General features: G+C 42.5%; 1 protein-coding gene across 1 annotated transcript in view; it reads right to left on the bottom strand.

Annotated features, from left to right (window-relative positions):
* The window catches only part of ENPP1 (ectonucleotide pyrophosphatase/phosphodiesterase 1), a 486,681-nt gene that overhangs the window by 176,139 nt on the left and 286,773 nt on the right, over positions 1 to 23,769 (bottom strand). Inside the window, exons 15-16 of the mRNA XM_069235163.1 lie at positions 21,950 to 22,077; positions 5,876 to 5,945 (exon numbers count right to left, since the gene is read on the bottom strand). Of these exons, the coding sequence (XP_069091264.1) occupies positions 5,876 to 5,945; positions 21,950 to 22,077 (198 nt within the window). The remainder of the gene's footprint in view (positions 1 to 5,875; positions 5,946 to 21,949; positions 22,078 to 23,769) is intronic.

Genomic DNA, 23,769 nt, shown 5'->3' with positions numbered 1-23,769 from the left:
AGTCAAAAGGAGAGCTTCAACAATAAAACAAATATTTTCAATGTGGATTCCTGCATTACTGCTACCCCTGCAGGGTACTTGCAGACACTAAATATCCTAACATTGACATGATCTTTAAGGTGAGAATGTTTTAGTTTTAGTTTTGACCGGTAGTAGGGGATGAAAGAGAGATAATCCACCCAATGGAGTATAACAGTAAGTTAAGATACACCCAAGCTTTAAGTCATGTCTGGATATTCAAATGTAATTCACATCTACGAACGGAGTAAGATACAACTACTCATAGAAAGCTTCAACAAAACATTCTGTGTCCATGTGTTGACCTCAGCTGCACAGAATGTTTACATTACACCTGAAAATTACCAAACTCAATTCACAGAATCACAATTAGCAGAATTCTTTAAGCAAAAAGTTATTTTTGCAAAAGGAGAAATTCTATTATTAGGGTGGGTTTTCCACATTTGCAATTTAGTGTTAGGGGTTTGCGGGTGCTTGAGGATGGTGCTATCTTTAGAAGTTTGTGAACTCAGACTAACTTTTATGTTTGGGGTATTCGTGCTCAAAACATTTTCCACCCTCAAAACACATGCACATGTATCCATGTCAGGGACAGAATACATGTCTTTTCACAGTGCAGATGGGGCGGGGAAGCAACTTTATTTTATATAAATATTGTGTGTGTATGATGTGTTTGCCCATCCAAAAAAAACAAGATTTCTCATGGTAAAACAGACAACCAGACAAAATAAATGTACACTTGTGTCACTTTTAGACTGGCAGATTTTATGGCAAGGCAAACAGGTGCATATTATGTTGAGGAAGCTTGAGGACAATGGATTATTTTGAAGTCATGAGAACAGGCTTCTCTCAATTTTTATGTGAAAGTAATTCCTGTCACCGAGACTATTAATTGAAACCAGGCTCAGCAACATGCCCAGCTTGATATAGAGCTCCTAAAACCCTAAGGTAGGTGAATGTAGGCCAGCAGGTCATACAAAAAAGCCAAGTTGATATCCCAGGTTGGAGAATATCTTTGCTGCGGGAGATAGAATAGGTGGATTCCACTCAGTGGCGTAACAATAGCCCAACAGCCCCCACTGCCACTGTGCGGTGGGACCTTGGATGAGAGCTCCTAACTGGGTCCCGGAGCGTGAGGGACCCACTGCATGTATTTTGAACCCCCCCCCAAATGTTGCTCTGTCACTGATTTCGCCCATCAATTGATAGACCAAGGGGTTTTTGGAATTTAAAGAACCCTGCACCCGCACAAGAGATACCCGAGTCATCCGATCAAAAAGGCTCCCTTCATAAAGGCAACTAAAACGATTGCTACTTGAGAGAAAGACAGAGAGACGGAGAGAACTCTGCCATGTAAGACAAGGCTGTATGATAGCAGGGCACTGCAAAAATTTGCTAAATTTACCAGACAATGATAGACAGATGTACGTGTCTAAAGTATGGTTTTAACACATTTGGAATGTAAATGGCGCAATTTGACCAATGAGGATAGAAATAATGTGTTCTTAATGACAAGAAGTCATTACACATATGGCAAAATTAGTCTCCAAAACTCTTTAGGGAAGCAAGGAGATCATATGGTCTACTGCACAAGAGTCCTTGAAAGCACACCAAAAGGCAGGGGTCGAAAAGATTCAGCTTTCACTCAGCTAACCAAGGTAGCGCATCAGCTGAATAATTTGAAAAATAATGTAAATTAGAATGAAAGGTCAGAGGAATTCTGGTCAAACACTATTAAAAATAAAACGTTGGTGGGAAGCAGGGTGTGGCTTCTCATAAATGGAAATGACTGTGTCAAGTCAGTATGCTAGTCTCCTTTTACATTCCAGTCTCACAATCACTTAAACTGGGCAATTTTTACAAGAACCACCAAGCTACAAAACACACACACACAAATGAGAACATCAATTACAATAATAAACACATTATCCATTCATGCCATCCTGTTGTTCCACAATATCTGAAAAACTACACTATGTGTCAACTTTCAAACATTTTGCACAGGTTTCCAGGTGTGACCTGGAAAGGGATTGTGAATTTCTGGATTCTGAACCCAATATTTTTTCCTGGTTGTTAGGAAAGTCTCCTGATCTTCGGCTATGGACATCACATCACCAGTGGCTAAACTATTGGTAGGAGAATCCAATCCACTCTCAGGGGTGTCAGATGTTTTTATGAGGCATGGGGCAAAAATGTAATGTTGGACTATTTAGACTCTTACATATTTTTACTAGTGCCATAAACACCTGTGTCTAACTGCTGCAAAAGTACTCCAGGAAATGAAGCTAAACATAATATATGGCATGATCTCATAGTATGTCCACAAAAGCTACCTTATTACTAATTGAGACAGTAGGCTTGCTTTCAATTAAAACTCTAGATATACATTTTGCTGAAGGAGTGTGGGCATTGGATATCACAGGATCTGGGGAATAATGCCCCTTCTGCCTACCCTACTGTGGCAGCCCACTGTGCAAGAGGCAAGCCTGTCTCTAGACATGCTTGAATGAAATTGTATCAACCAAGAGCAGTGTGTCCTGAGTTCAGTGAGTCTGCTTGTTTTACCAAGTGCCATCACTTAGGGAGAAGAGGGTGCCACTGCCCTCAGTACCAAACACTAAATGTTATGTGAGGAAGGTGATTATATGAGATCGGAGAGTGGTTAACCATTTGGGGAATCTTTTTGCTGCCTCTTAATGAGAATCCTCACTCTAACTAAAATATGAAGTGCAAGCCAAACTCTTCAGCACCCTGGTATTCCAGATACCTTGTCGAAACCAAATGCTCCACCAGCATACAGCAAGGAAAAGGAAAAAACAGAATCCCTGATGACCACACTAGTAAATTGCTACCACACAAGATAGCTCGCCACATCAGCATAAGCAAAGTACTACATCAACATCATCGACCCAGCTACCAATAGAAGTAAAACATTCTTCAAACTGATGAATCAGCCCCTAGCATGACCCTTCTATTGCAAACTCTGGTGATAAGTCCAATGCCATCAAACGTTTCTTAAATGAAAAAATAGAACATATGGTAGGACATCCGCAAAATCACACCTTATTAATCTCCAACACCCACTCTATCATGCTCTACCATATGCCATAATGGTTATCTTTCAAGTCCATGTTTCTCAAACATCTATCTAACATCCTCAACTCGCACAAACCACCGCCAAAGAATATTTCTTACCTCTTCCATCAGCAAAGCTCTCTCTGGAGAAGCTCTCTCACCCATACTCACCATTGTGCACATCCCCCTCACTCATGGTATGTTACCTGAGCTCTAAATAAAGTCAGGATCTGCCCACTGCTGAAGAAACACATGCTATACCCTGATGACCTTGCCTCAGGGTATAGCAGGCTGTAGGCCCATCATTCATCTATTCTTCATCAGCAAGATCATTGAAAGCAAACTATGTGCAATTTCAAGATCACATCAGTGCCAACTATCTCCTTCATGACTAATGATACATCTTCAGTTTATATCACAGCATGGGATGGGTTTCCTTACAAATCAGAGAAGACAACCTCCTCACCACAGATAAAGATGAGCCTTTCCTTCAGATATTACTCGACCTCTCAGCTGCCTTTGACACAGTCAGCTCACCCTGTTATTCACCCCGAAATGTCAAATGGGATTCCCTAAACACCATTCGCCTAGTCTCCTATTTATCCAAACAATAAGTTTAATCAAAGTACCACCTCAAAGTCCCAAAAATCTTAACCACCAGCAAAGAACCTCAAGGTTCCACACTTGTTCCCCATAATCTTTAACCTTCACATTCAGCTCCTCGGAGCTCTACTCACAGATAGAGACTTAAACATTCACCAATATGCTGATGAAACAACTACTTTTGAAAGTCCCCTCTGTTTCACACATCAAACTCTTAAGACACTGCCTGCTCCTAACTTAGGCCTGGATGTTCAGCACGTACCTGAAGCTTAACTTCCTCAAAACAGAATTCCTGCTGTTCACAAAGAACAAGTAGCAACACCTAGTCTAAATGTTGCTCAATAACAAACCTGGATGGATTCGTACCTCAACTTTCACCCAATGACATGCCTCTCAGATCAGCCCGGCCAACACCAAACTCACCTTCGAGGAACACATCACCAATAAAAACCAGGACAGACAGGTACCAAGTTTTAATAAATAAAGAGATTTCCTTTCAGAAACTGGCTACGGGGCTTGCATTCATGCCCTGCTACTCTTCTAACTTAATGTCAGCAATGCCCTGGTCCATGGCCTCCCAGATTCCACATGTGCTATGATTAAGGACATGCTGCAGCATGCCTCATTGAAGGCTCAAAAATATATAATTGCATCACCACCACCATGATATAACTCTTCTGGCACCAACTTCAAAACCAGCTGCATTAGCTACATGGCATCATGACCAGTACCTCTGATACCTAGCTAACAAAGTCACCATCTACACTGGCTCTAGGCACACATGCGGCCTGGACACTATCAGACTGAAGTGCAAAAAAGAAAATACACAGCAACAAGACTTCTTTCACCTATGCACCTAGGATATCAAACACTTTGCCTGCAATTTGAGACATAGATATAATTTCACCTTTTTAAAGAACTGTCCATTGTGATGAGGTAACAGTCCACCAACCAGCTACTCCTGCTATTACACGTTGGCTTTTTCTTTGTATGAGAACCTGTACAGCGCTCTGCAGCCTTTCAGCCAAGTTTGCACTTTATAAATACCACACTCATACATAAAAGTACAGAACAGAGAGGATATTACACTTCTATTGAAGTCCTTAATAAAAGTGCTGGGGTCACACTTATTGTAGAGTGAGATACTGCTGATACTAAGTTTAATGCTGTGAAAAAGATTCAATTACAAGTCAACTGGAAGCAGGGCAGTGTTTCTCTATATGCTGCTGAATGGTCTCGTGGAGTTAAGAGATGTGAATGAGGAGTGTCGCTGATGCACACCACCACCTCCCACAGCTTATTTAATATTTATTAGATCACTGTAATTGAAACAAATAAAAACTTTCTAAACCAGCAAAATGAGAAAATGCTACAGCAATATTCTCACAACTCAGTGCTTAATGTGTGCAGGTGATTGCAGGTGGTGGGCACTGGCACTCGTTTTTGAAAACCGGGACTTCCTTTTCATCACCGGGACTTTTTTCATCACCCAGAACGACAGCAACAAAAAAAAGGCATTAAGGTAGGAATGTGCAGGAAAAGACATATCTGGAAAAACGGTGACAAAAAAGGGAAGCAAGGATGGAAAAGAACCAACAAGTAAAATAGACAGGAGTGTCTGGTGGTGTAAACAATAGAGGCACGAGGTGGATTCAAGACTACACAGCTTTGGTATTTGGCACTAGGCCGCGGCAGGCTTAGAAAACCTTTGGGCTCCTGCTTTTTTATACAAATTAAGCTAGTTCAGCTTTTCAGTCTTTCACTAACCAAAGACAAACAGTTTGAAGCTCTTCTCTATTCGAGTGGAAAAATAATCTTTACGTAAGACACGTTCTAATCTTCTTTGTGCTCAGCACCTCTACAAACGGTCCCTTTTTTTGTCTTATTGAACAACTAAATGAAGCCCCTCGGTTCTCTGTCAGAGACATACCCGGGAAGCTATTAGCAGCGAGCTGCCAAATTCTAGTTTATTATCACGTGGCAGATTTACCCCCACCAATTTGTTGGTAATTATATTAGTCATAGAAAGAGGCCCTAAACATTCCAATTCAGGTCTGGCAGAAAGATGAAATTATTTCCAACCGTATGCGCAGTGTTTTACAATTTTCATGCAGTAATATTAAAGGAGTAAAAATTATAGACCGCACTGTAAAAAGGAACAATGTCAATTTTAACATACCTGCATATTTTTGAAACGATTGTCTGATCCATGAAATCCCCCTGAGCAATACTTGTTGCTGCCCATCAACCTGTTTTTCAAACAAAATGATCAAATTAAAGACGCAGCCATGTCTGACTGGTAGTAGGCGCAGGGAGAGACCAAAACAAGACAACAACAATATTATAAGGCTTTGACCCGGCTAGAAAAGCAGAAAGGCGAGAACGAAGGAGGAACAGAAAGCTAGGAATACCGTGACCAAGTGGGCAGCCCAGAACCCATCTAGAGTGAGAGAGAAAGAGAGGTAGGAAGAGTAGGGTGCAGAAGAAAAAGGTGTAATAAACAGTTAAGACCAGGCAGCCTTGCCATTTTGCAACCCCAGCATTTGTTGCAACACCTTTTATTTGTTTACTTATTAAGTCATTTATTTATTACAAATAAGGCACTTGGTTATCCAGGTTTTTCTCAATGGGGCAATGGCAGTTTACCAAAACTTCAAACATTTGGTTTTAACCAAACAAATAAATACCTCCATATCACGGAAAATCACACATCCAGGGAGGTAGACTCAAGGTCTTCAACATCAGATGATAACCACTGAAAAAACAGAACTGAGTGTGGCATGTTGAGAGCAAGAGATTAGCTGTCAAAAGTGCAACTGGTACAAGAGACCAGCGGTCTGAGGGCCCCCATGAGCCCAAAGTATGGCTGCATTTCGCTACTAAACTATGGCAGGAGGGTATTTTCCTTGCTTGGACAAGGGCCATGGCAACTTTGCTATTACACTAGTTGGGAAGCTGAAAGATTTCCACAGTTTTTGGAGAAAAGGTGGATGTCAGGAAAAATGTCGGATCATGCAGAGCCACTCAACAGAAATTGGTACAAAGCTCAATTCTCACAACTCACTTTTTTGCAGTTCTGAGTTTTCATATTTTTGTAGCGACAGAGGAGATCACACTACTTAACCCCAACGTTCAACACGGACTAGCAGATTTATTCTGCATTACTGTATGTTCCCATTATGGAAAGTGCACCTCGGGAAACAGCTACCGAGAAAAGCTGAATGCAAAGCATGCATGTGTTTACATGTGTGTGTGTGCACATATTCAGGGTGTGGATTCTCTATGGCTCTGAGAGAGCGTAGCACTTATACTCAAATATTAACATAAAATGTTTATGAACTAATGCATAATAATGCCGCATAGAAAATGTATTAATGTACTTTTGCTAAACGTGCGCTTGAAATGTGCCCACGGGGAGTGGCCACTAATGTATACAATGACTAATGAAACTGACTAATAATAATGAAAATGAAATGTTTAATGTATGATTTTACACTAATATTAAAAATTATATGTTAAGGTTTTACTAATAAATCATTAGGCTTTAGTTAGCATGAGTCGAGGCCTAGCTGCCCGTTTTTTTCATATTAAATGTGTTTTTCTAACGTGCAATGTGCTGACTTGCTGAAGGACATGTACTCGTATTTTTCCAAAGCTAAAGGATGAATGTAACCGTAGTAGTCCGTTCTCATTAAATTCGACTTGCTAGGAGAAACATTTTTGCTAAATGCAACTCTGTAGACTAGTATCAGGTACAAGGGCGCCTGAACCGGTACAGACAATGGACCTACTGACTGAAGATGCGAGAGGACCACGAGATTATGAAATCATACCGGACATTCTGCCCCCTGGAGACGTCAATTATAAGAACCAATAAACTACGTGAGAACTGTTATGGGGTGACAATTTTGATGAAATCATTGCAAACCTATTGGATGGAGATAATGGGGTGCCAACCCTGACCAATGAAGAATTAGGGGACTGTACAACAGAAAAGGGATAAAACCCTTTGACACGAGGAACCATTAGGAAAGATGCCATTGCAAACTTGTTATGACCCAGACACTTTGTCACTCTGCATAGAGACTTTGCTGTTTGGTTCTTCAAACTATCCTTGCCTTGCCTGATTTATACTTTTCCTCCTTATGAGGGAAGTGTCCTTTTTACCCGTTTTGCTGTGTTTCCCTGACTGACGGCGAATCAACTGATGTCCTGAGGACGAAGACAGAATCTGTATGCCAACCCATTACGGAGGGTAACTATAATGATGAAAATTGTAATTGTCTGATTGCCTTTCCTTTCTAGGTACCAACTGCTTCTTTGACAGGGACCATAGTTAGATGTTTTCCAAATTCGTGTTACCAAATTGTTTTGCATGAAGCCCAACATGCCAATGCTAATTCGAGGTTAGTTAAGGGGTTCACTAAACGGACGCAAACAGACAAATGACTGGTTAAATATTTTGTTGAATAATGCACTAATGATGCTCTGCTAAGGTTAACCTATGTTGACGTTGTGCTATGTTCTAATGTTTGTGATTCTCGCCTTATTGAAATCTTATTCGAGTTGCCATATTATTACTATGCTAATGTGTTTCTTGATTTTGAGATTAACAAACTTGCTAGTAGAATTGTAATCAATAGGGAATAACCTTCACATAATCGTACTAAACTGGTGTGGTTATTCATGACTGCAAGGTCATGGTGGTTCTTGAATCTTATTGATGACGTTAATGACATATTGATTGACATGTTGATCAGTTATCTCGTCCTAAGGTGTCTTCAATCAGGGTCAAAAGATTTGTTGGCCTAAAACGAGTCCCAGAGTGAATAAAATAATCAGAAAGGGACGTGTTAACAGTTTTGGTAGCAGAGCGACGGTTCTGGCCCTTTGGGGCCCTAGGACAAGGGACCGTTGTTTAAAAGTGTTTTTCAAAATAATGCAAATTGGAGGTATGATGTGTCTCTAAATTCCCCATGACTCCCCCGGAATCTCGGAGCTTGCCTAAGTGAGTTGGGTATGTTCTCGGCGTTTTAGTATGCATGGTGTAGCATTTGTGCTTGCTCAGCTTATGCATATTGCAGGTGTTTTGTGAAATTTGTATGGTTTTAGGCCAGGTAATGTTGTTTTAGTAGGAGTGGGCGTACTCTGCGGTATGAGAGTAGGGAAGTCGACGAACTTCACGTGAGTGTGGCGCTTTGTGCTAAAAAATTATCCACGTGGTTGTTGGTGATGCACGGACCCGGCGTGGTCTAAGACTCCGGAGTATATTGAGAAGTGTATGAGACACTTGGTTTATGTTGTAATTTGTGCGGTTTAATAGGTCAATCGGGCGTGGTTGACAAGTCGAGTTTGAGTCGAATTGTGTGATTGAAACCTTCGATGGAGATTTGGCAAGTTCTAAAGTGCACTAGGACAAACCATTGACAAGTCGAGAGTTGGATTTGTGGGTCGAATTCTGCTTGCAAGTGCGGGAGCTGAGAAGGAGAGAGTAGCGGCCGAGGCTTCAATTGAAATCTCTGTAAAGTTCTGAAGCGATTGTGTTACCCTTCCTGTAGTAAACCGGCAAATTTGGGTTTTTGTTAAAGGTGCTCGCAATATTTTGCATTCGTTTTGTGTGAGGAGGACAAGCCGCAAGACTTGGTCAGCTGCAGAGTGTGTGTGAGTGTGACATCATTTGAGCCGTGCTGAGATAGGTCAGTTGCTGAAGAGGGGTCGCGCACGGATTGCCAGCCGTCTGTGAGAGGCAATCGGTTGAGAAGGTAGGCAAAGTGTGTTCTGGGAATTAAAGTCACTTCCTGATTAGATTTAAAACAAAATAAAAGACGCAAAAATGAAGTTTTTCAAGGCTCTAAAGAGTGCTTTGAGGGGAGATACATACATTACAGCGAGTGTGGGGGAGCCTACACCGCCTGAGGGTACTCCAGCTTATATCGTAATGGAGGAGAAGGGAGTCGCGCCATGTCTTTGGTTAAAGCAGTGGTGCAAACTGACAGAGAAGGAGGGATGTTTAGCGTTTCCAGAATACGGAACGTTTAATGTGAGAATTTTGGAAAATTTACGAATGATGTTAAGTGTGCAAAAACCGCCCCTGAGACCAGCTCAGTATGAGGCATTATCAACCAGGGATTTGATGGCCATACGACAGAGGCAGCAGAAATTTGAAAGGAGAATGAAAAAAGCAGAAAAGACTTTAGCTGAGGCTAGATGGGATAATGAGACCAAGATGTGGCGAAGGGGAACAGTTGACGGAATTAAGATGTTTCCAGCAATAACCCAAGAAGATAAGACACAGGGAAAGAAAGCTACTTGTAAGACAGACAAGGGCTCCAGTGTGCCAAAAGAGACTCAGAAGTCTTGGGTAGATGAAGATGACTCAGATGATGAAGAGTTTCTTAATCAATTGTTAGATGATCGCCCACCACCATATTCCATAAATGATAATGTACCGAGCACTAGTGTGGGTTCTGAAGACCTGCCACAAAATAAGAGCATTACGAGTACAGTACAGATAAGTGATACAGTTTTGATACAGAATGGTGTCAGTGTACCCACTGCGCCAGACACACAGATACAGTTGCAGCCACCACAGATTCAGAGGCTCTATCCTGATGTTCCCATATTAGAAACAACTACGAGTCTGAGGGTGCCGCCTGATCCAGTACACACGAGATCAAAGTTAGTGCAGATTGAGCCAACTCCGCAATTGCTATCCCAGCAACAGGTGGTTCCGAATTACACTTCAGTTGCGGGACCGCAGTCAGTAGCTACAGCACCCATGATGAATCAAGCTATGGGAGTTAATGCTCCACAGGGTTTGGGAATTGGACAGTCACCAGCTGCTATATCACTGCCAATTACTGTTGGTCCACCAGTACCGCTGTATGCGCAAGGTAAGCCTGGCATGTGTGATCAGGGAGTAATGACCCAAGAGGTAATAAGAGGAGGGTCTACCGGAAACTTACAGGGAATGACACAGGGAGGACAAACAGCTGAAAGGTCCAGATTCTTGTTGGACTTTAGTCCGATTGGGGTTCCTTTAGAGACGATGAGGCAAGCAGGGTTGGGAACACTAACCCCACAGATAATGAGTACAAATACGACACAGAAACCAATGATGCAGTCTGGAAATGTTTCGTTGCAAGGCTTAACAGCGCAACAATTGAACGAGTGGTTGGATAAGCTCAACACTCGGCAGACTACTACAGTGACTGCAGAGAAGTCAGAAAGGGAAGAATATCTGAATTTTGTGAGGCTGGGTGTAGAAGCCACGGAACTAGTGGAAGGGACAATGGGTGTGAACAGATTAGAATCATACACAGAAGCAGAATTGAGGTATCTGTGCCGCAAAATAACCAAGGAAGTGAGCAAGGTGCATCAGAGGTTGGCAAACCTAGCAGACAAATACGGCATAGACATAGAGAGTACTAAGCATTTGAAAAGGAGCTATAGGCTAGACTTTGAACCTAAAGATTTTGATCACATGAGTACTACCGGGATGAAGGCACACCTCAAAGAGATACTGCAGAGTGCTCAAATCTGGGGAGCATTAGAGAAATGGGAAGGCAGATGGGCAAAGAAGAGAGATAAAGAGAAAGGTGATGGCCCGGAACCAAAGCAGACGAAAGCTGCACCTGACACTGGGACAATAAAAATGTTACCGATGAGAGAGACAGCTGGAGGGGTTCTAGTCCATGTACCTTGGTCTAGGGGTGACATCCTGTCATTTACAAATGATTATCCTAGGTTGAGGGAGAAGCCAAAAGAATGGTACCAGCAGACGGACAGGTTTGTGAAGCCTGCGAAGTGTCTCTGGGAAGGCTTGAATACCCTGTTTGAGATAATAGTTCCAGCTGACTTATGGCTTGAGTGCAAGAGGGGTGTGGATTGGCCGACAGAGGAACCGGCAAGGGACAAGGTTACCGGAGCACCGTCTTCTGAGGTGATGAGGTATTATCATAAAGTGATTGAGTTTTTGAAGCAGAAGTTGTCGCCGAAAGTGACTGATTGGCAGAAAATTGATCGAACGTCACAGGAGGGCAAAGAGTCGATACATGCTTATTATGAGAGTTTGTTGAAGGTACTCAAACATTACAGTGGCACAGAGGTCATATAGCGGAAAGATTTGAATCACCTTGTGTTCAAGTTTATTGAAGGGCTGAGACAGGAGATTAGTCAGATGATTAAGAATCATTTGATCTGTTGGCAAGTGAAGCCGATTGATGAGGTGTTGCAGTATACGAAATACTGTAGTGACGAGATTGAATTGAAGCAGAGAAAGTTGAAGGGGAAAGTGATGGTGATGCAAATTAAGGCAGCGCAAGCAGGGATGCTGGGAAATGGGATACAGCAGATGTTACAGCAGCAACCTCAGGGAATTGGAGTGTTTCAGGCGCAACCAAGAGGTCGAGGAGGTTTTGTGAACCGTGGTCCAGATATCAATACCGTTGTGGTTCAAAATGATGTGCAGGGGATGACAAAGGTGTCACCATGTCACGCGTGCGGGGGTGTGGGGCACTGGAAGCGGGAATGCCCAATGATGGTGCAGGATGGTGTTGTTCAACAAAGCAATGATACCGGTACATTTCAAAATGTGAGGGGTCCACAAATGAGGGGCTAAAATCCGAATTTCCAAAATAACATGGTGCAGATGCAGGGTCTCCAACCCATGCAACAAATGCAAATGCCACGTGTTCAACCAGCACAAATGCAGCAGGTACAACAACAGATTCCCATGGTACCTAGACAGCAAATGCAAATACCATTAGCTCCAATGGGACAACAACAGGTGATGCTTCCTCAACAGGTCAAACAGTGAGTTAAAATAACACAGTACAGCAGTTCCCACTGTGTGGTGAGGATGAAATAAACGATGAATGGTCGGATGATTGTTCAGATAGTGAGGAGTGCAGGCTTGCAGCGTCCCTAGAAGTAGATCAGAGGGGACCTTATGTAGAAGGGAAGTTGATGAGTCATAAGGTTTCATTTCTAGTTGATACAGGAGCTACACGCTCTACAGTCAGAAGTGCAGAGGTTCCGAAATTGCCACTTTCGGGGCGTACCATAAGGGTGGTAGGAGTAGCAAATCAGTTCCTGACAAATCCGATTACAGATCCAGTCCAAGTCGAGATTGGTACCTTCCAGGGATTACATAGATTTGTAGTCTGTGACTCGAGTCCCGTATCCCTACTGGGAAGAGACTTGCTGTGTAAAACAAGGTGTTCAATTACCTGTTCCAATGAAGGGATTGAGGTGCAGACAAACAGTGATGATGAAGGGGATGATGGTCAGTTCTCAAAGACAGAGACGGAGACCGCAAATGAAGAATACCATTTGATAACCCTATTCCCGATGTTCACAGTGATGGATTTACCAGTCGAATTACAGGGAACAGTTGACAGAAAAGGTGTGGGACCTGACAGGAAAAGAAGTGGGACTAATAAAAGGAGTAGAACCGGTCAAAGTAGAGGTGAAGCCAAATGCAGTGTTTCCCCAGGTACCGCAGTACCACATGGCACAATATATCCTTATACAGGTGACGCAGATAATTGCAGACTTTATAAAGCAAGGTGTTCTAAAAGAAGTGATGAGCAGCCCGTGCAATTCACCAATAATGAGTCTGAAAAAGCCTTGTGGGAAAGTTCAAATTTTTCAAGACTTGAGGAAAATAAATGAGATTGTGGTAAAGTGTTGCCCCATAGTGCCAAATCCAGCCGTGATCATGTTTCAGGTTCCATGCGATGCAGAATGGTTCACAGTTGTGGACCTGTCTCAAGCATTCTTTTCGGTACCTCTTCATGAGGATAGACAATTTCTTTTCAGTTTCAAATTCCTGGACAAGGTTTACAGTTGGTGTAGAATTCCTCAAGGGTTTTCTGAATCACCTTCCATCTTTAATCAGATACTGAAGATGGATTTGGAGTCATTAGAACTGCCTTTCAGTTCGACTCTAGTGCAGTATATTGATGATTTGTTAATTGCGTCCAGGACAAAAGATGACTGCAGGTATGACACAATTGCCTTACTGAACCATTTGGGAAAGAATGGACATAAAGTGTCCCCAAAGAAGCTGCAATACTGTCAAAGAGAGGTGAAGTACTTAGGTCACCTGATTGAGAAAGGGTCGAGAAAAATATCCAAAGAAAGGGTGACAGCCATATTGCAGATGAATCCCCCAACAACAAAGAGAGATGTCAGGATGTTTTTGGGAATGGTGGGCTACTGTCGCCAGTGGATTCCCAACTTCTCGGTTATCTCTAAACCTTTGGTGAGATTGACTGTTAAAGAAGTTCAGGATGGCCCAGGTGCCATAACCATGTCCAAGAAAGAGATGAAGGCATTCATGGAATTGAGGGAAAGCATATGCAGGGCACCAGCTTTAGGTATGCCTGATTACACAAAGCCTTTTGCACTGTTTTGTCATGAACATGATGCTTGTTCTTTGTCTGTCCTGACACAGGTCCATGGAGGTGCAAACCGCCCAGTAGCATATTTTTCAGCTACTTTGGAACCAGTCGCAGCAGCCTTACAGGGTTCTTTGCATGCAGTTGCAGCAGATGGTCAAAGCCTCACTCAGTGTGAAGGTATAGTGCTGGGACATCTGTTAACAGTAATGGTCCCACATTCAGTTGAAATTCTGTTGACCCGAACAAAGACTCAGCATATGACAAATGCGAGATTGACAAAGTACGAAACAATTATGCTGGGATCACCAAATGTGTCTCTGAAGAGATGTACTGTATTGAACCCGGCAACTTTACTTCCTATTGAGAATGCAGACATTGATGATGCTGAGAAGGTAGAGCATGATTGTCTTGAGGGAACAGATCTGTGCACCAAACCGAGACCTGACATCAAAGATACCCAATTGGAAGAGAATGATTACATTATCTTTGTTGATGGTTCATGCCTGAGAGACGCAGTAGGAGTACTGAGAGCTGGATATATTCTGTGTGTACAATCACTGGTATTTTAGAAGCTTCCTGGCTCGAAAGAGTATACTCTGCTCAAGTGGCTGAATTAATTGCTCTTACTAGGGCATGCCACGCAGCTGAAAACCTAAAAGTCACTATCTATACTGACAGCAGATATGGATTTGGGATTGTATATGATTTTGGCCAGCTGTGGTCAAAGAGGGGTTTCATGACCACTTCTGGTTCACCAGTGAAAAATGGCGAGAAAATTAAGGACTTGTTGCATGCGATTCAGTTACCTCTTGAAATTGCCATGGTGAAATGCAATGCTCATGTTAAGTCACAAGACTTTATTACAATGGGAAATAGATATGCAGATCAAGTCGCAAGGTTTTGTGCATTAAACTGAATATCGTTTCAAGACCAATGGGAATTGTTACCTGAAACTGAAAATGAAACATGCTCAGGGTATGCATTGAGGGTGGTTGACACACTAGACGAGCTAAAATCATTACAAGGACGTGCTAGTAAAGAGAAGAAACATTCCTGGCAGAGAATGCAGTGCATACAGAGATCTGATGACTTATGGGTTTCAGAGGAGGGGAAAATGGTTTTTTCCAAACAGTCTTTTGTCACAATTTGCAAGGTTTTACCATGGTCAAGCGCATGTTGGGAGAGACGCAATGATCAGGTTATTCAAAATCGATTGGTTCAATCCCAAATTCAGACAAGCTGCAGAAGTCATCTGTCACAGGTGCATCATCTGTCAGCAGATGAATCAAATCAAATCAAATCATTAACATTTATAAAGCGCGCTACTCACCCGTGCGGGTCTCAAGGCGCTAGGGGGGAAAGGGGGGGTTATCGCTGCTCGAACAGCCAAGTCTTTAGGAGTCTCCGGAAAGCGGAGTGGTCCTGGGTGGTCCTGAGGCTGGTGGGGAGGGAGTTCCAGGTCTTGGCCGCCAGGAAGGAGAAAGATCTCCCACCCGCCGTGGAGCGGCGGGTGCGAGGGACGGCAGCAAGTGCGAGGCCAGCGGAGCGGAGGGGGCGGGTGGGGACGTAGAAGCTGAGGCGTCTGTTGAGGTATTCCGGTCCCTTGTTGTGGAGGGCTTTGTGTGCGTGGGTGAGAAGACGGAAGGTGATCCTTTTGCTGACTGGGAGCCAATGCAGGTGTCTCAGGTGTGCGGAGATGTGGCTGTTGCGGGGTACGTCGAGGATGAGGCGGGCCGAGGCGTTTTGGATGCGTTGCAGGCGGTTTTGGAGTTTGGCGGTGGTCCCGGCGTAGAGGGTGTTGCCGTAGTCCAGGCGACTCGTGACAAGGGCGTGGGTCACGGTTTTTCTGGTGTCGGCGGGGATCCAGCGGAAGATCTTGCGGAGCATGCGGAGAGTGAGGAAGCAGGCGGAGGACACGGCGTTGACTTGCTTGGTCATGGTGAGAAGAGGGTCCAAGATGAAGCCGAGGTTGCGGGCGTGGTCTGCGGGGGTCGGTGCGGTGCCGAGGGCCGTGGGCCACCAGGAGTCGTCCCAGGCGGACGGGGTGTTGCCGAGGATGAGGACTTCCGTTTGAATGTGTGAAAAGGGACCGTGGTGAATTTGAGCCACGTTGGGAGAGCAGGAGGTCCATTTAGCAGAATGCAGATGGATTTTATCGAGATGCCTGTGTGTGGAGGTCTGAGATTCGTGTTGGTAATTGTCTGCATTTTCAGTCATTGGATTGAAGCTTACCCTACACATAGGAATGACAGTCTCACAGTAGCAAAGCAGCTGCTTAGGGAGTTAATACCACGTTTCGGGTTTCCGATCTCCTTAGAATCAGATAGGGGGAAGACACTTCGACAATGAGGTGATTAAGCTCTTGTGTGCTGCATTGAACATTGAACAGAAGTTGCATTGTAGCTATCGCCCTGAAGCATCAGGACTAGTGGAGCAGATGAATGGTACCTTGAAGTAGAGAATGGCAAAAATGTGGGCAGCTACCAATTTGAAATGGCCAGATGCATTACCCTTAGTGCTGATGTCAATGAGAAACACACATGACAAGAAAACAGGCCTATCTCCTCATGAAATTCTTATGGGCCGAGCTATGAGATTGCCCACAGTGCCTGCAAATGTTCTTGTGAATATCACAGATGATATGGTGTTGGACTACTGCAAGGGTCTGGCTGACGTGGTCCGCTCTTTCTCTCACCAGGTGGAAGCTACCACATTGCCACCGATAAGTGATCCAGGTCACACCCTGAAAGCCAGTGACTGAGTGGTTGTCAAGAAACACATGATGAAGTTGTGTTTGGAGCCACGTTGGAAGAGGCAATATCAAGTAATACTGACAACTACTGCTGCAGTGAAATGTGCAGGTCTTCCAAATTGGATACATGCCAGTCACACAAAGAAGGTGATGAGTCCAACTGATGAGGAACTTGAAGTGTCCAAAACAACAGCTGCAGAAAAGGAAGTCTCAGGGCCGGAGAGTAATCAAAGGGGAACTGAGACTGAAGGAGAGCTCGCTGAGGACGGCTTAATCGCTCAAACAGTAAACGAGATCCAGAGGGGTGACAGTGAGCCTATCTCAGCTGAGGTAACAGGGGAACCAACACAAAGAGAGGTTCTCCCAAAAGCAGACGGATACAGGTTTGAAGTTGGGCCCATAACTGACCCTGAAGGCGAAGGAGGGGAGGCGGAAGGAGGTCAGAGTATCCAGACTCCTCCTGGGCCACATGCAGGTCCATCAAGAGAAAACACCATAGCACAAGAGGAGGGCACTGTTCAACACACTGAAAGGTCGAGTGGAAAGAAAACACTTAAAGGAGATAACTGGCTGGAGCCACAAGGTGCAAAGGAGAGAGTGATTCCTAACGAAACAATAGAGGAAGAAGTTGACACAACCAGGAAAAAAGATCTCAGTGAAGGAGAGTTACAGGGTGATCGCAAACTGAAAAGAAAAAGAGTTGCAAACAGAAGATACGCAGGTCCTGAGTGGGCGTATGCTACATCAGCTGAATGGCAACAAGAATTCCTGGCATTCTGTTTTGATCGAGAAATTCCAGGTCAATACTACGGCACCTGAATTCAACCATAGAAAGAGACTGTGTTAAAAATTTGGAAAAATTGAATAAAGAAAGAAACCTGTGAAAAGAGACTGATAAATTACCAGATGTGACACTGATAACCTGATTTGACTCTGAAAACCGATTATGACAAGCTGCTAACCTGATTTGACAAAGGGTCCTGGGAGTGAGTAAAACACTGTAAATACTTGCTAAAGAGAAAGAGACTTTACACAAGAAAAAAAGAGCTTTTAGTCTACCTCAAAATTGATTTTTTGTTTGTTCCTATTTTGCTCTCTGATTCTTTATAGATCATGAGTAACACTAGAGATAATGATAGGGGTAGGATGCTTGGTTGTTTGAGTGTTATTTTAGGCATTGCGTGCGTAGTAATAATTATAGGTGTGATTGTGGGAATGCCATTGGTGGATAAGAGCGCAATTAACAATGCTTCAACTCCTGAAACCGCTACACTAACACCATGGGAGAGGTTTGAGCAGGATACAAAATACTTGCATGAGGGAACTAATTCAATAGGGGAACTATCTACTAATGTTTTCTATCGCTTGCTGAATGAGTATGTTGACACAATGGATGCAAAAAATTGCTATGTGTGCACAAAAATACCTTCGTCAGTACAAGAAGGGTTTACTTACCATAGTCTGCCATTAACATATGGGATAAGCTGTAGTTTGCTATTAACACATTTTATGATCAGGGACATGTTCAATACTTCTACTCTAAATTAGATGTAGTGTTTTCTTTTGTGCCCTTATTGAGTTTCTAAACAAATTAGCTAAAGAACATAACATAAAAATAGTTAGAGGTTTCTTTGAGCCGACACTGACATTTGGGACAGCTTATGTGCACCGCAATAATCTAATCTGTTTACTGACACCTGTAGAAAAGAGCTTCTTAGATCACACTGATGATAGAAGAAAAGCATTAAAGGAAAGGCTAGAAAAAGGATTAGAAAAACGAATGCTTGCAAATGATTATGCTTACAGTGCAATAAAGACACAAGGCAAATTAGCTATAGATGCGTCACACGTAGGAAGGCTTTGCATATATAGGCCAAAATCTGAGCATGACACTTTATTTGTGGGAACGAGTGAGTGCAGGCATGTGTTTTTGTTTCAGAGTAAATGGACGTTCATGTTAAATGGATAGGATCCAGCAATCCCTGGGATCTATTATATATGTGGACTTAATGCTTATTACCGTCTTCCAAAGGGATGGTATGGGACATGTTATTTGGGAATAGTTTTCCCAAAGATCTTCCAAATTGATGACTTAAAGCAACTTCCTAAAATGTCTGAATTACATCATACTAGACAAAAGAGAGAGACAGCGGCTGCTGTCGTAGGTGACATATTTTGAGCCATAATTCCTTCAGTGGGGGTTATCTTAAACTCCATAAAGATTCGAAAGTTGTCTACTATTGTGGATAACATGCTGACAGACTTCACAGGGGCTATAATCCTGATGGATACTGAACTTGCTGGGGAGAGGGCTATGACTCTTCAAAACCGGCTTGCTTTAGACATTCTTTTAGCGAAGAGTGGCGGAGTCTGTAAGATGCTTAATGAGCACCATTGTTGTGCATTCATTCCAGATAATAGTAAAAAGATTAGAGGCATGCTTACTAACCTAACAAAAGATAGTGCAGATTTGAAGGAGTTGAAGGAACCTGGAGTTTGGGAGAAGGTTGGAAAAGGAATCACTAAAGTAGGGAATTGGTTTAGTAGTATTTGGAATGGGGTGCTTGCAAAAATATTAGGGGGTATATTAATTGTTCTAACTTGTTTATTCTGACTATGGTTATCATGCAAAATTAGTAAAAGGTTTCAAAGAAATTTGGCAAAACGGAATAAAAGAAAAGAGGAAAAGGAGAAAATGTTCCAAGAAATTTGGGAAAAATCACACAAGGGGGAAGAAGTTGAAATGCGTGTACTAAGAAAAATGAAAGGGGTTGTGAAGGGAAAGGTTTTGTGTGATGACAAGTGTTATCAGAGGAGGTACTGAGAGAGCGTAGCACTTATACTCAAATATTAACATAAAATGTTTATGAACTAATGCATAATAATGCTGCATAAAAAATGTATTAATGTACTTTTGCTAAACGTGCGCTTGAAATGTGCCCACGGGGAGTGGCCACCAATGTATACAATGACTAATGAAACTGACTAATAATAATGAAAATTAAATGTTTAATGTATGATTTTACACTAATATTAAGAATTATATGTTAAGGTTTTACTAATAAATCATTAGGCTTTAGTTAGCATGAGTCGAGGCCTAGCTGCCCGATTTTTTCATATTAAATGTGTTTTTCTAACGTGCAGTGTGCTGACTTGCTGAAGGACATGTACTCGTATTTTTCCAAAGCTAAAGGATGAATGTACCCGTAGTAGATCCGTTGTCATGAAATTCGACTTGCTAGCAGAAACATTTTTGCTAAATGCAACACTGTAGACTAGTATCAGGTACAAGCTCACCTGAACCAGTACAGACAATGGACCTACTGACTGAAGATGCGAGAGGACCACCAGAGTATGAAATCATACCAGACATTCTGCCCCCTGGAGACGTCAATCATAAAAACCAATAAACTACGTGAGAACTGTTATGGGGTGACAATGTTGATGAAATCATTGCAAACCTATTGGATGGAGATGATGTGGTGCCAACCCTGACCAATGAAGAATTAGGGGACTGTAAAACAGAAAAGGGATAAAACCCTTTGACACGAGGAACCATTAGGAGAGATGCCATTGCGAACTTGTTATGACCCAGAAACTTTGTCACTCTGCATAGACACTTTGCTGTTTGGTTCTTCAAACCATCCTTGCCTTGCCTTGCCCGATATATACTTTTCCTCCTTATGAGGGAAGTGTCCTTTTTACCCGTTTTGCTGTGTTTCCCTGACTGACGGCGAATCAACTGATGTCCTGTGGACGAAGACAGAATCTGTATGCCGACCCATTACGGAGGGTAACTATAATGATGAAAATTGTAATTGTCTGATTGCCTTTCCTTTCTAGGTACCAACTGCTTCTTTGACAGGGACCATAGTTAGATGTTTTCCAAATTTGTGTTACCAAATTGTTTTGCATGAAGCCCAACATGCCAATGCTAATTCGAGGTTAGTTAAGGGGTTCACTAAACGGACGCAAACAGACAAATGACTGGTTCAATACTTTGTTGAATAATGCACTAATGATGCTCTGCTAAGGTTAACCTATGTTGACGTCGTGCTATGTTCTAATGTTTGTGATTCTCGCCTTATTGAAATCTTATTTGAGTTGCCATATTATGACTATGCTAATGTGTTTCTTGATTTTGAGATTAACAAACTTTCCAGTAGAATTGTAATCAATAGGGAATAAACTTCACATAATCGTACTAAACTGGTGTGGTTATTCATGACTGCAAGGTCATGGTGGTTCTTGAATCTTATTGATGACGTTATTGACATATTGATTGACATGTTGATCAGTTTTCTCGTCCTAAGGTGTCTTCAATCAGGGACAAAAGATTCATTGGCCTAAAACGAGTCCCAGAGTGAATAAAATAATCAGAAGGGGACGCGTTAACAGCACTATGGCTATTGTCACCCCACAGCGAAGTGACCAGTCATAGTTGGTGTAGTTGTCCCCCCAGGAGTGAGGACTTAATCATACCTCTCAACAACTGGGGTGGGACGTTCTTTGAAACAACCAAGGAAAATTGAGGGAGTGTTATCCAGTTTTGAGCTCAGGGCCCTAAAAGCACACTTATACGGCATACACTTGTGTAGCAGAGGTTCTATTTGTCCCTATGCAAGTAAATAGATTGGTACCTTCATCTCGTGCCTTGGAAGTTATAAATATCCAATACAAGTCACCGCTTACAGATTGCAGCCTCAGGATGGCAGCTAGCGTGTTCTTGAAAATAAAGCAAAATACTGAAAAAGTGCCAAACACAAAGTGTTTTTTAGCTGGAATGTGGGGTTTTCACATGTTTTGGACACTTTAGCTCGTGCAAGGCCAAAATATTCAACTGGTAAATTCAAAATACCTAATTTGAGTGTAGGGTTTGTAGGAAGCGACAAGAAGGATCTGCCAGCATGAGCAAAACGAACATACACAATACCTGTTAAAGGACTCTCTCTCTCAAATGATGAATCAGCAACAATTTGTCATCGGTCTACCAATATTTGTAACTTTCCTTATAGCAGAAAATGTGTTTGTTGAATGATTAACAGTTTCAAAAGAAATACTATGGGAAAAGCTCATGTTAATTTATTCATCTTACCGATCAATCTGCCACTGAGCATCAGCGTAAAAAGTGAGCTGTTCAATTCTTTCATTTTTGGCAAAGTGAAAACGTTTAGGCAAGTGTTGCTTGAGGTAAGCTTTGAAGTGCTGGTCTGGGGTCTTGCACTAAAAAGGATGACAACATATGTCTCATCAATGAGATCTTGCTAAAGATATATTTAAGTACAGAGTTCCAATAGTCATAACACAGAGGGTCCTATCAAAATCAGAATCAAAAGGTTTGGCAAACCAAGAAGCCTTGCATTAATTACAAAATCACATGATACTCCTTCCATCACCCAGAAAGAAGTGGCGGATACTTGCAATCTAAAGTGGTGGGGTGGACTGGGAGTGCTAGGGAAATAACAACACAAAAAAATAAAAGTACCTGCCACTCCCGCTGCCGGCCGCCTTGGTGCTACTCTCCTCCTGAACGTCACTGGGGCAAAAAAGAACAGGCTCCCAATCCAGCCACTGCTCTCATGCTACACAAAGCATGAGAGCAGTGCCGGGATTGGCCTCACTGGGCTGGTCTGATGCTCGCTCAGGCACAGGGAGCCTGTGCTATTTCTCCACCTAGCTGTCAAACACAGCTGGGTTGGAGAAATGCAAGTGTGCATTTCGGTTTGGCCATCCTAAGATGGCCAGCCACATCAACGTGCGCACTTTACAGTGCCCACCACTCCTCCGTACCATGGCCCGGCACAACCCTGGATTCCATGGCTCTCGGAGAGATGGTGATAAATAATATAATAATAAAAATGATTCATCATAATTTTATTTTTCACTGCCTGTCTGACTAACAGGTCTACTATTACAGAGGAGCCACCCCTGCCACACAGTCGTATAACCATGCATGGAGGCTCCAGCCTGCACCCAATCCGATCAGACAAGGAGCACTGCACACCCACACTGTAGTAGTTATACTATACAACTGACAATAACAAAGTAAAAAGCAGAATCTTGGGCTCATTTAATAAATGGCTGTGGTTTCCCCAATATATGATGTTTGTACTGCCAACTGAATTGATTCAACATAAATATCCTGAGACGGTGAATATGGAATAAGGCACATCCAAATGGATGTAAAGATATGGCCTTTTACAGTTTAATAACCACATATGCCTCGGATAGGCACAGACGCTAAGCAGAAATGCAACAGTTGGGTGATCGACAGAACTCCTAGTCATGTGCAAATTGCACAGTATGCAATTAGTACAACCTTGAAGTTCTACTAGAGTCTAGGTAACTTCCAAATGAGTTAATGATTCCTTCACAGACTAGGATCCAATCAGTTCTGTATTTGTGCTTCCCTTACTGTTTCCTGTAGGCCTTTCTTAGTCCTTTGTATTTTTTTTTTTTTTTTTTTTTAACTAAACCCACTAAGATCCTGATTACGTGATGCTCTTTAAATTCCAAGCCACCCTGTTTATGCATGGGCTGGAAATTTGAGTTTGGTTTTATTTAACGCACCCGAAAACTATTGAATGTGTTAAATAACTTAACGCTTGATAAATTTCGGCAGGTCAATCCTGCTGAAACTTAACAGGGAAAAGCGTATGGTACGTACCGTACCATGCAGATTTTGGAATGTTAAACACCAAAACCTGCATGTTATTCCCCAGAAACTAGTTATAGGTGCTATTTATCACACATTATAAAAATGAACCCCGTAGTAATGTTATTTACCAGATGCAAAATATAGCACCTATACATGCAATCAGGGACTAGGTCGGGCCAAACCTACTTGGTTGTGTTTATAAAATGCTTGCTTCCTTGAGGCCACTGAGCATGGATCCAAATCTAAGTATTTTTAAA

Source organism: Pleurodeles waltl, chromosome 5 (assembly GCF_031143425.1).
Source record: "Pleurodeles waltl isolate 20211129_DDA chromosome 5, aPleWal1.hap1.20221129, whole genome shotgun sequence".
NCBI lineage: Eukaryota > Metazoa > Chordata > Amphibia > Caudata > Salamandridae > Pleurodeles > Pleurodeles waltl.
The sequence above is the reverse complement of the archived record's forward strand: the minus strand, read 5'-3'. Positions and strand labels throughout refer to the sequence as shown.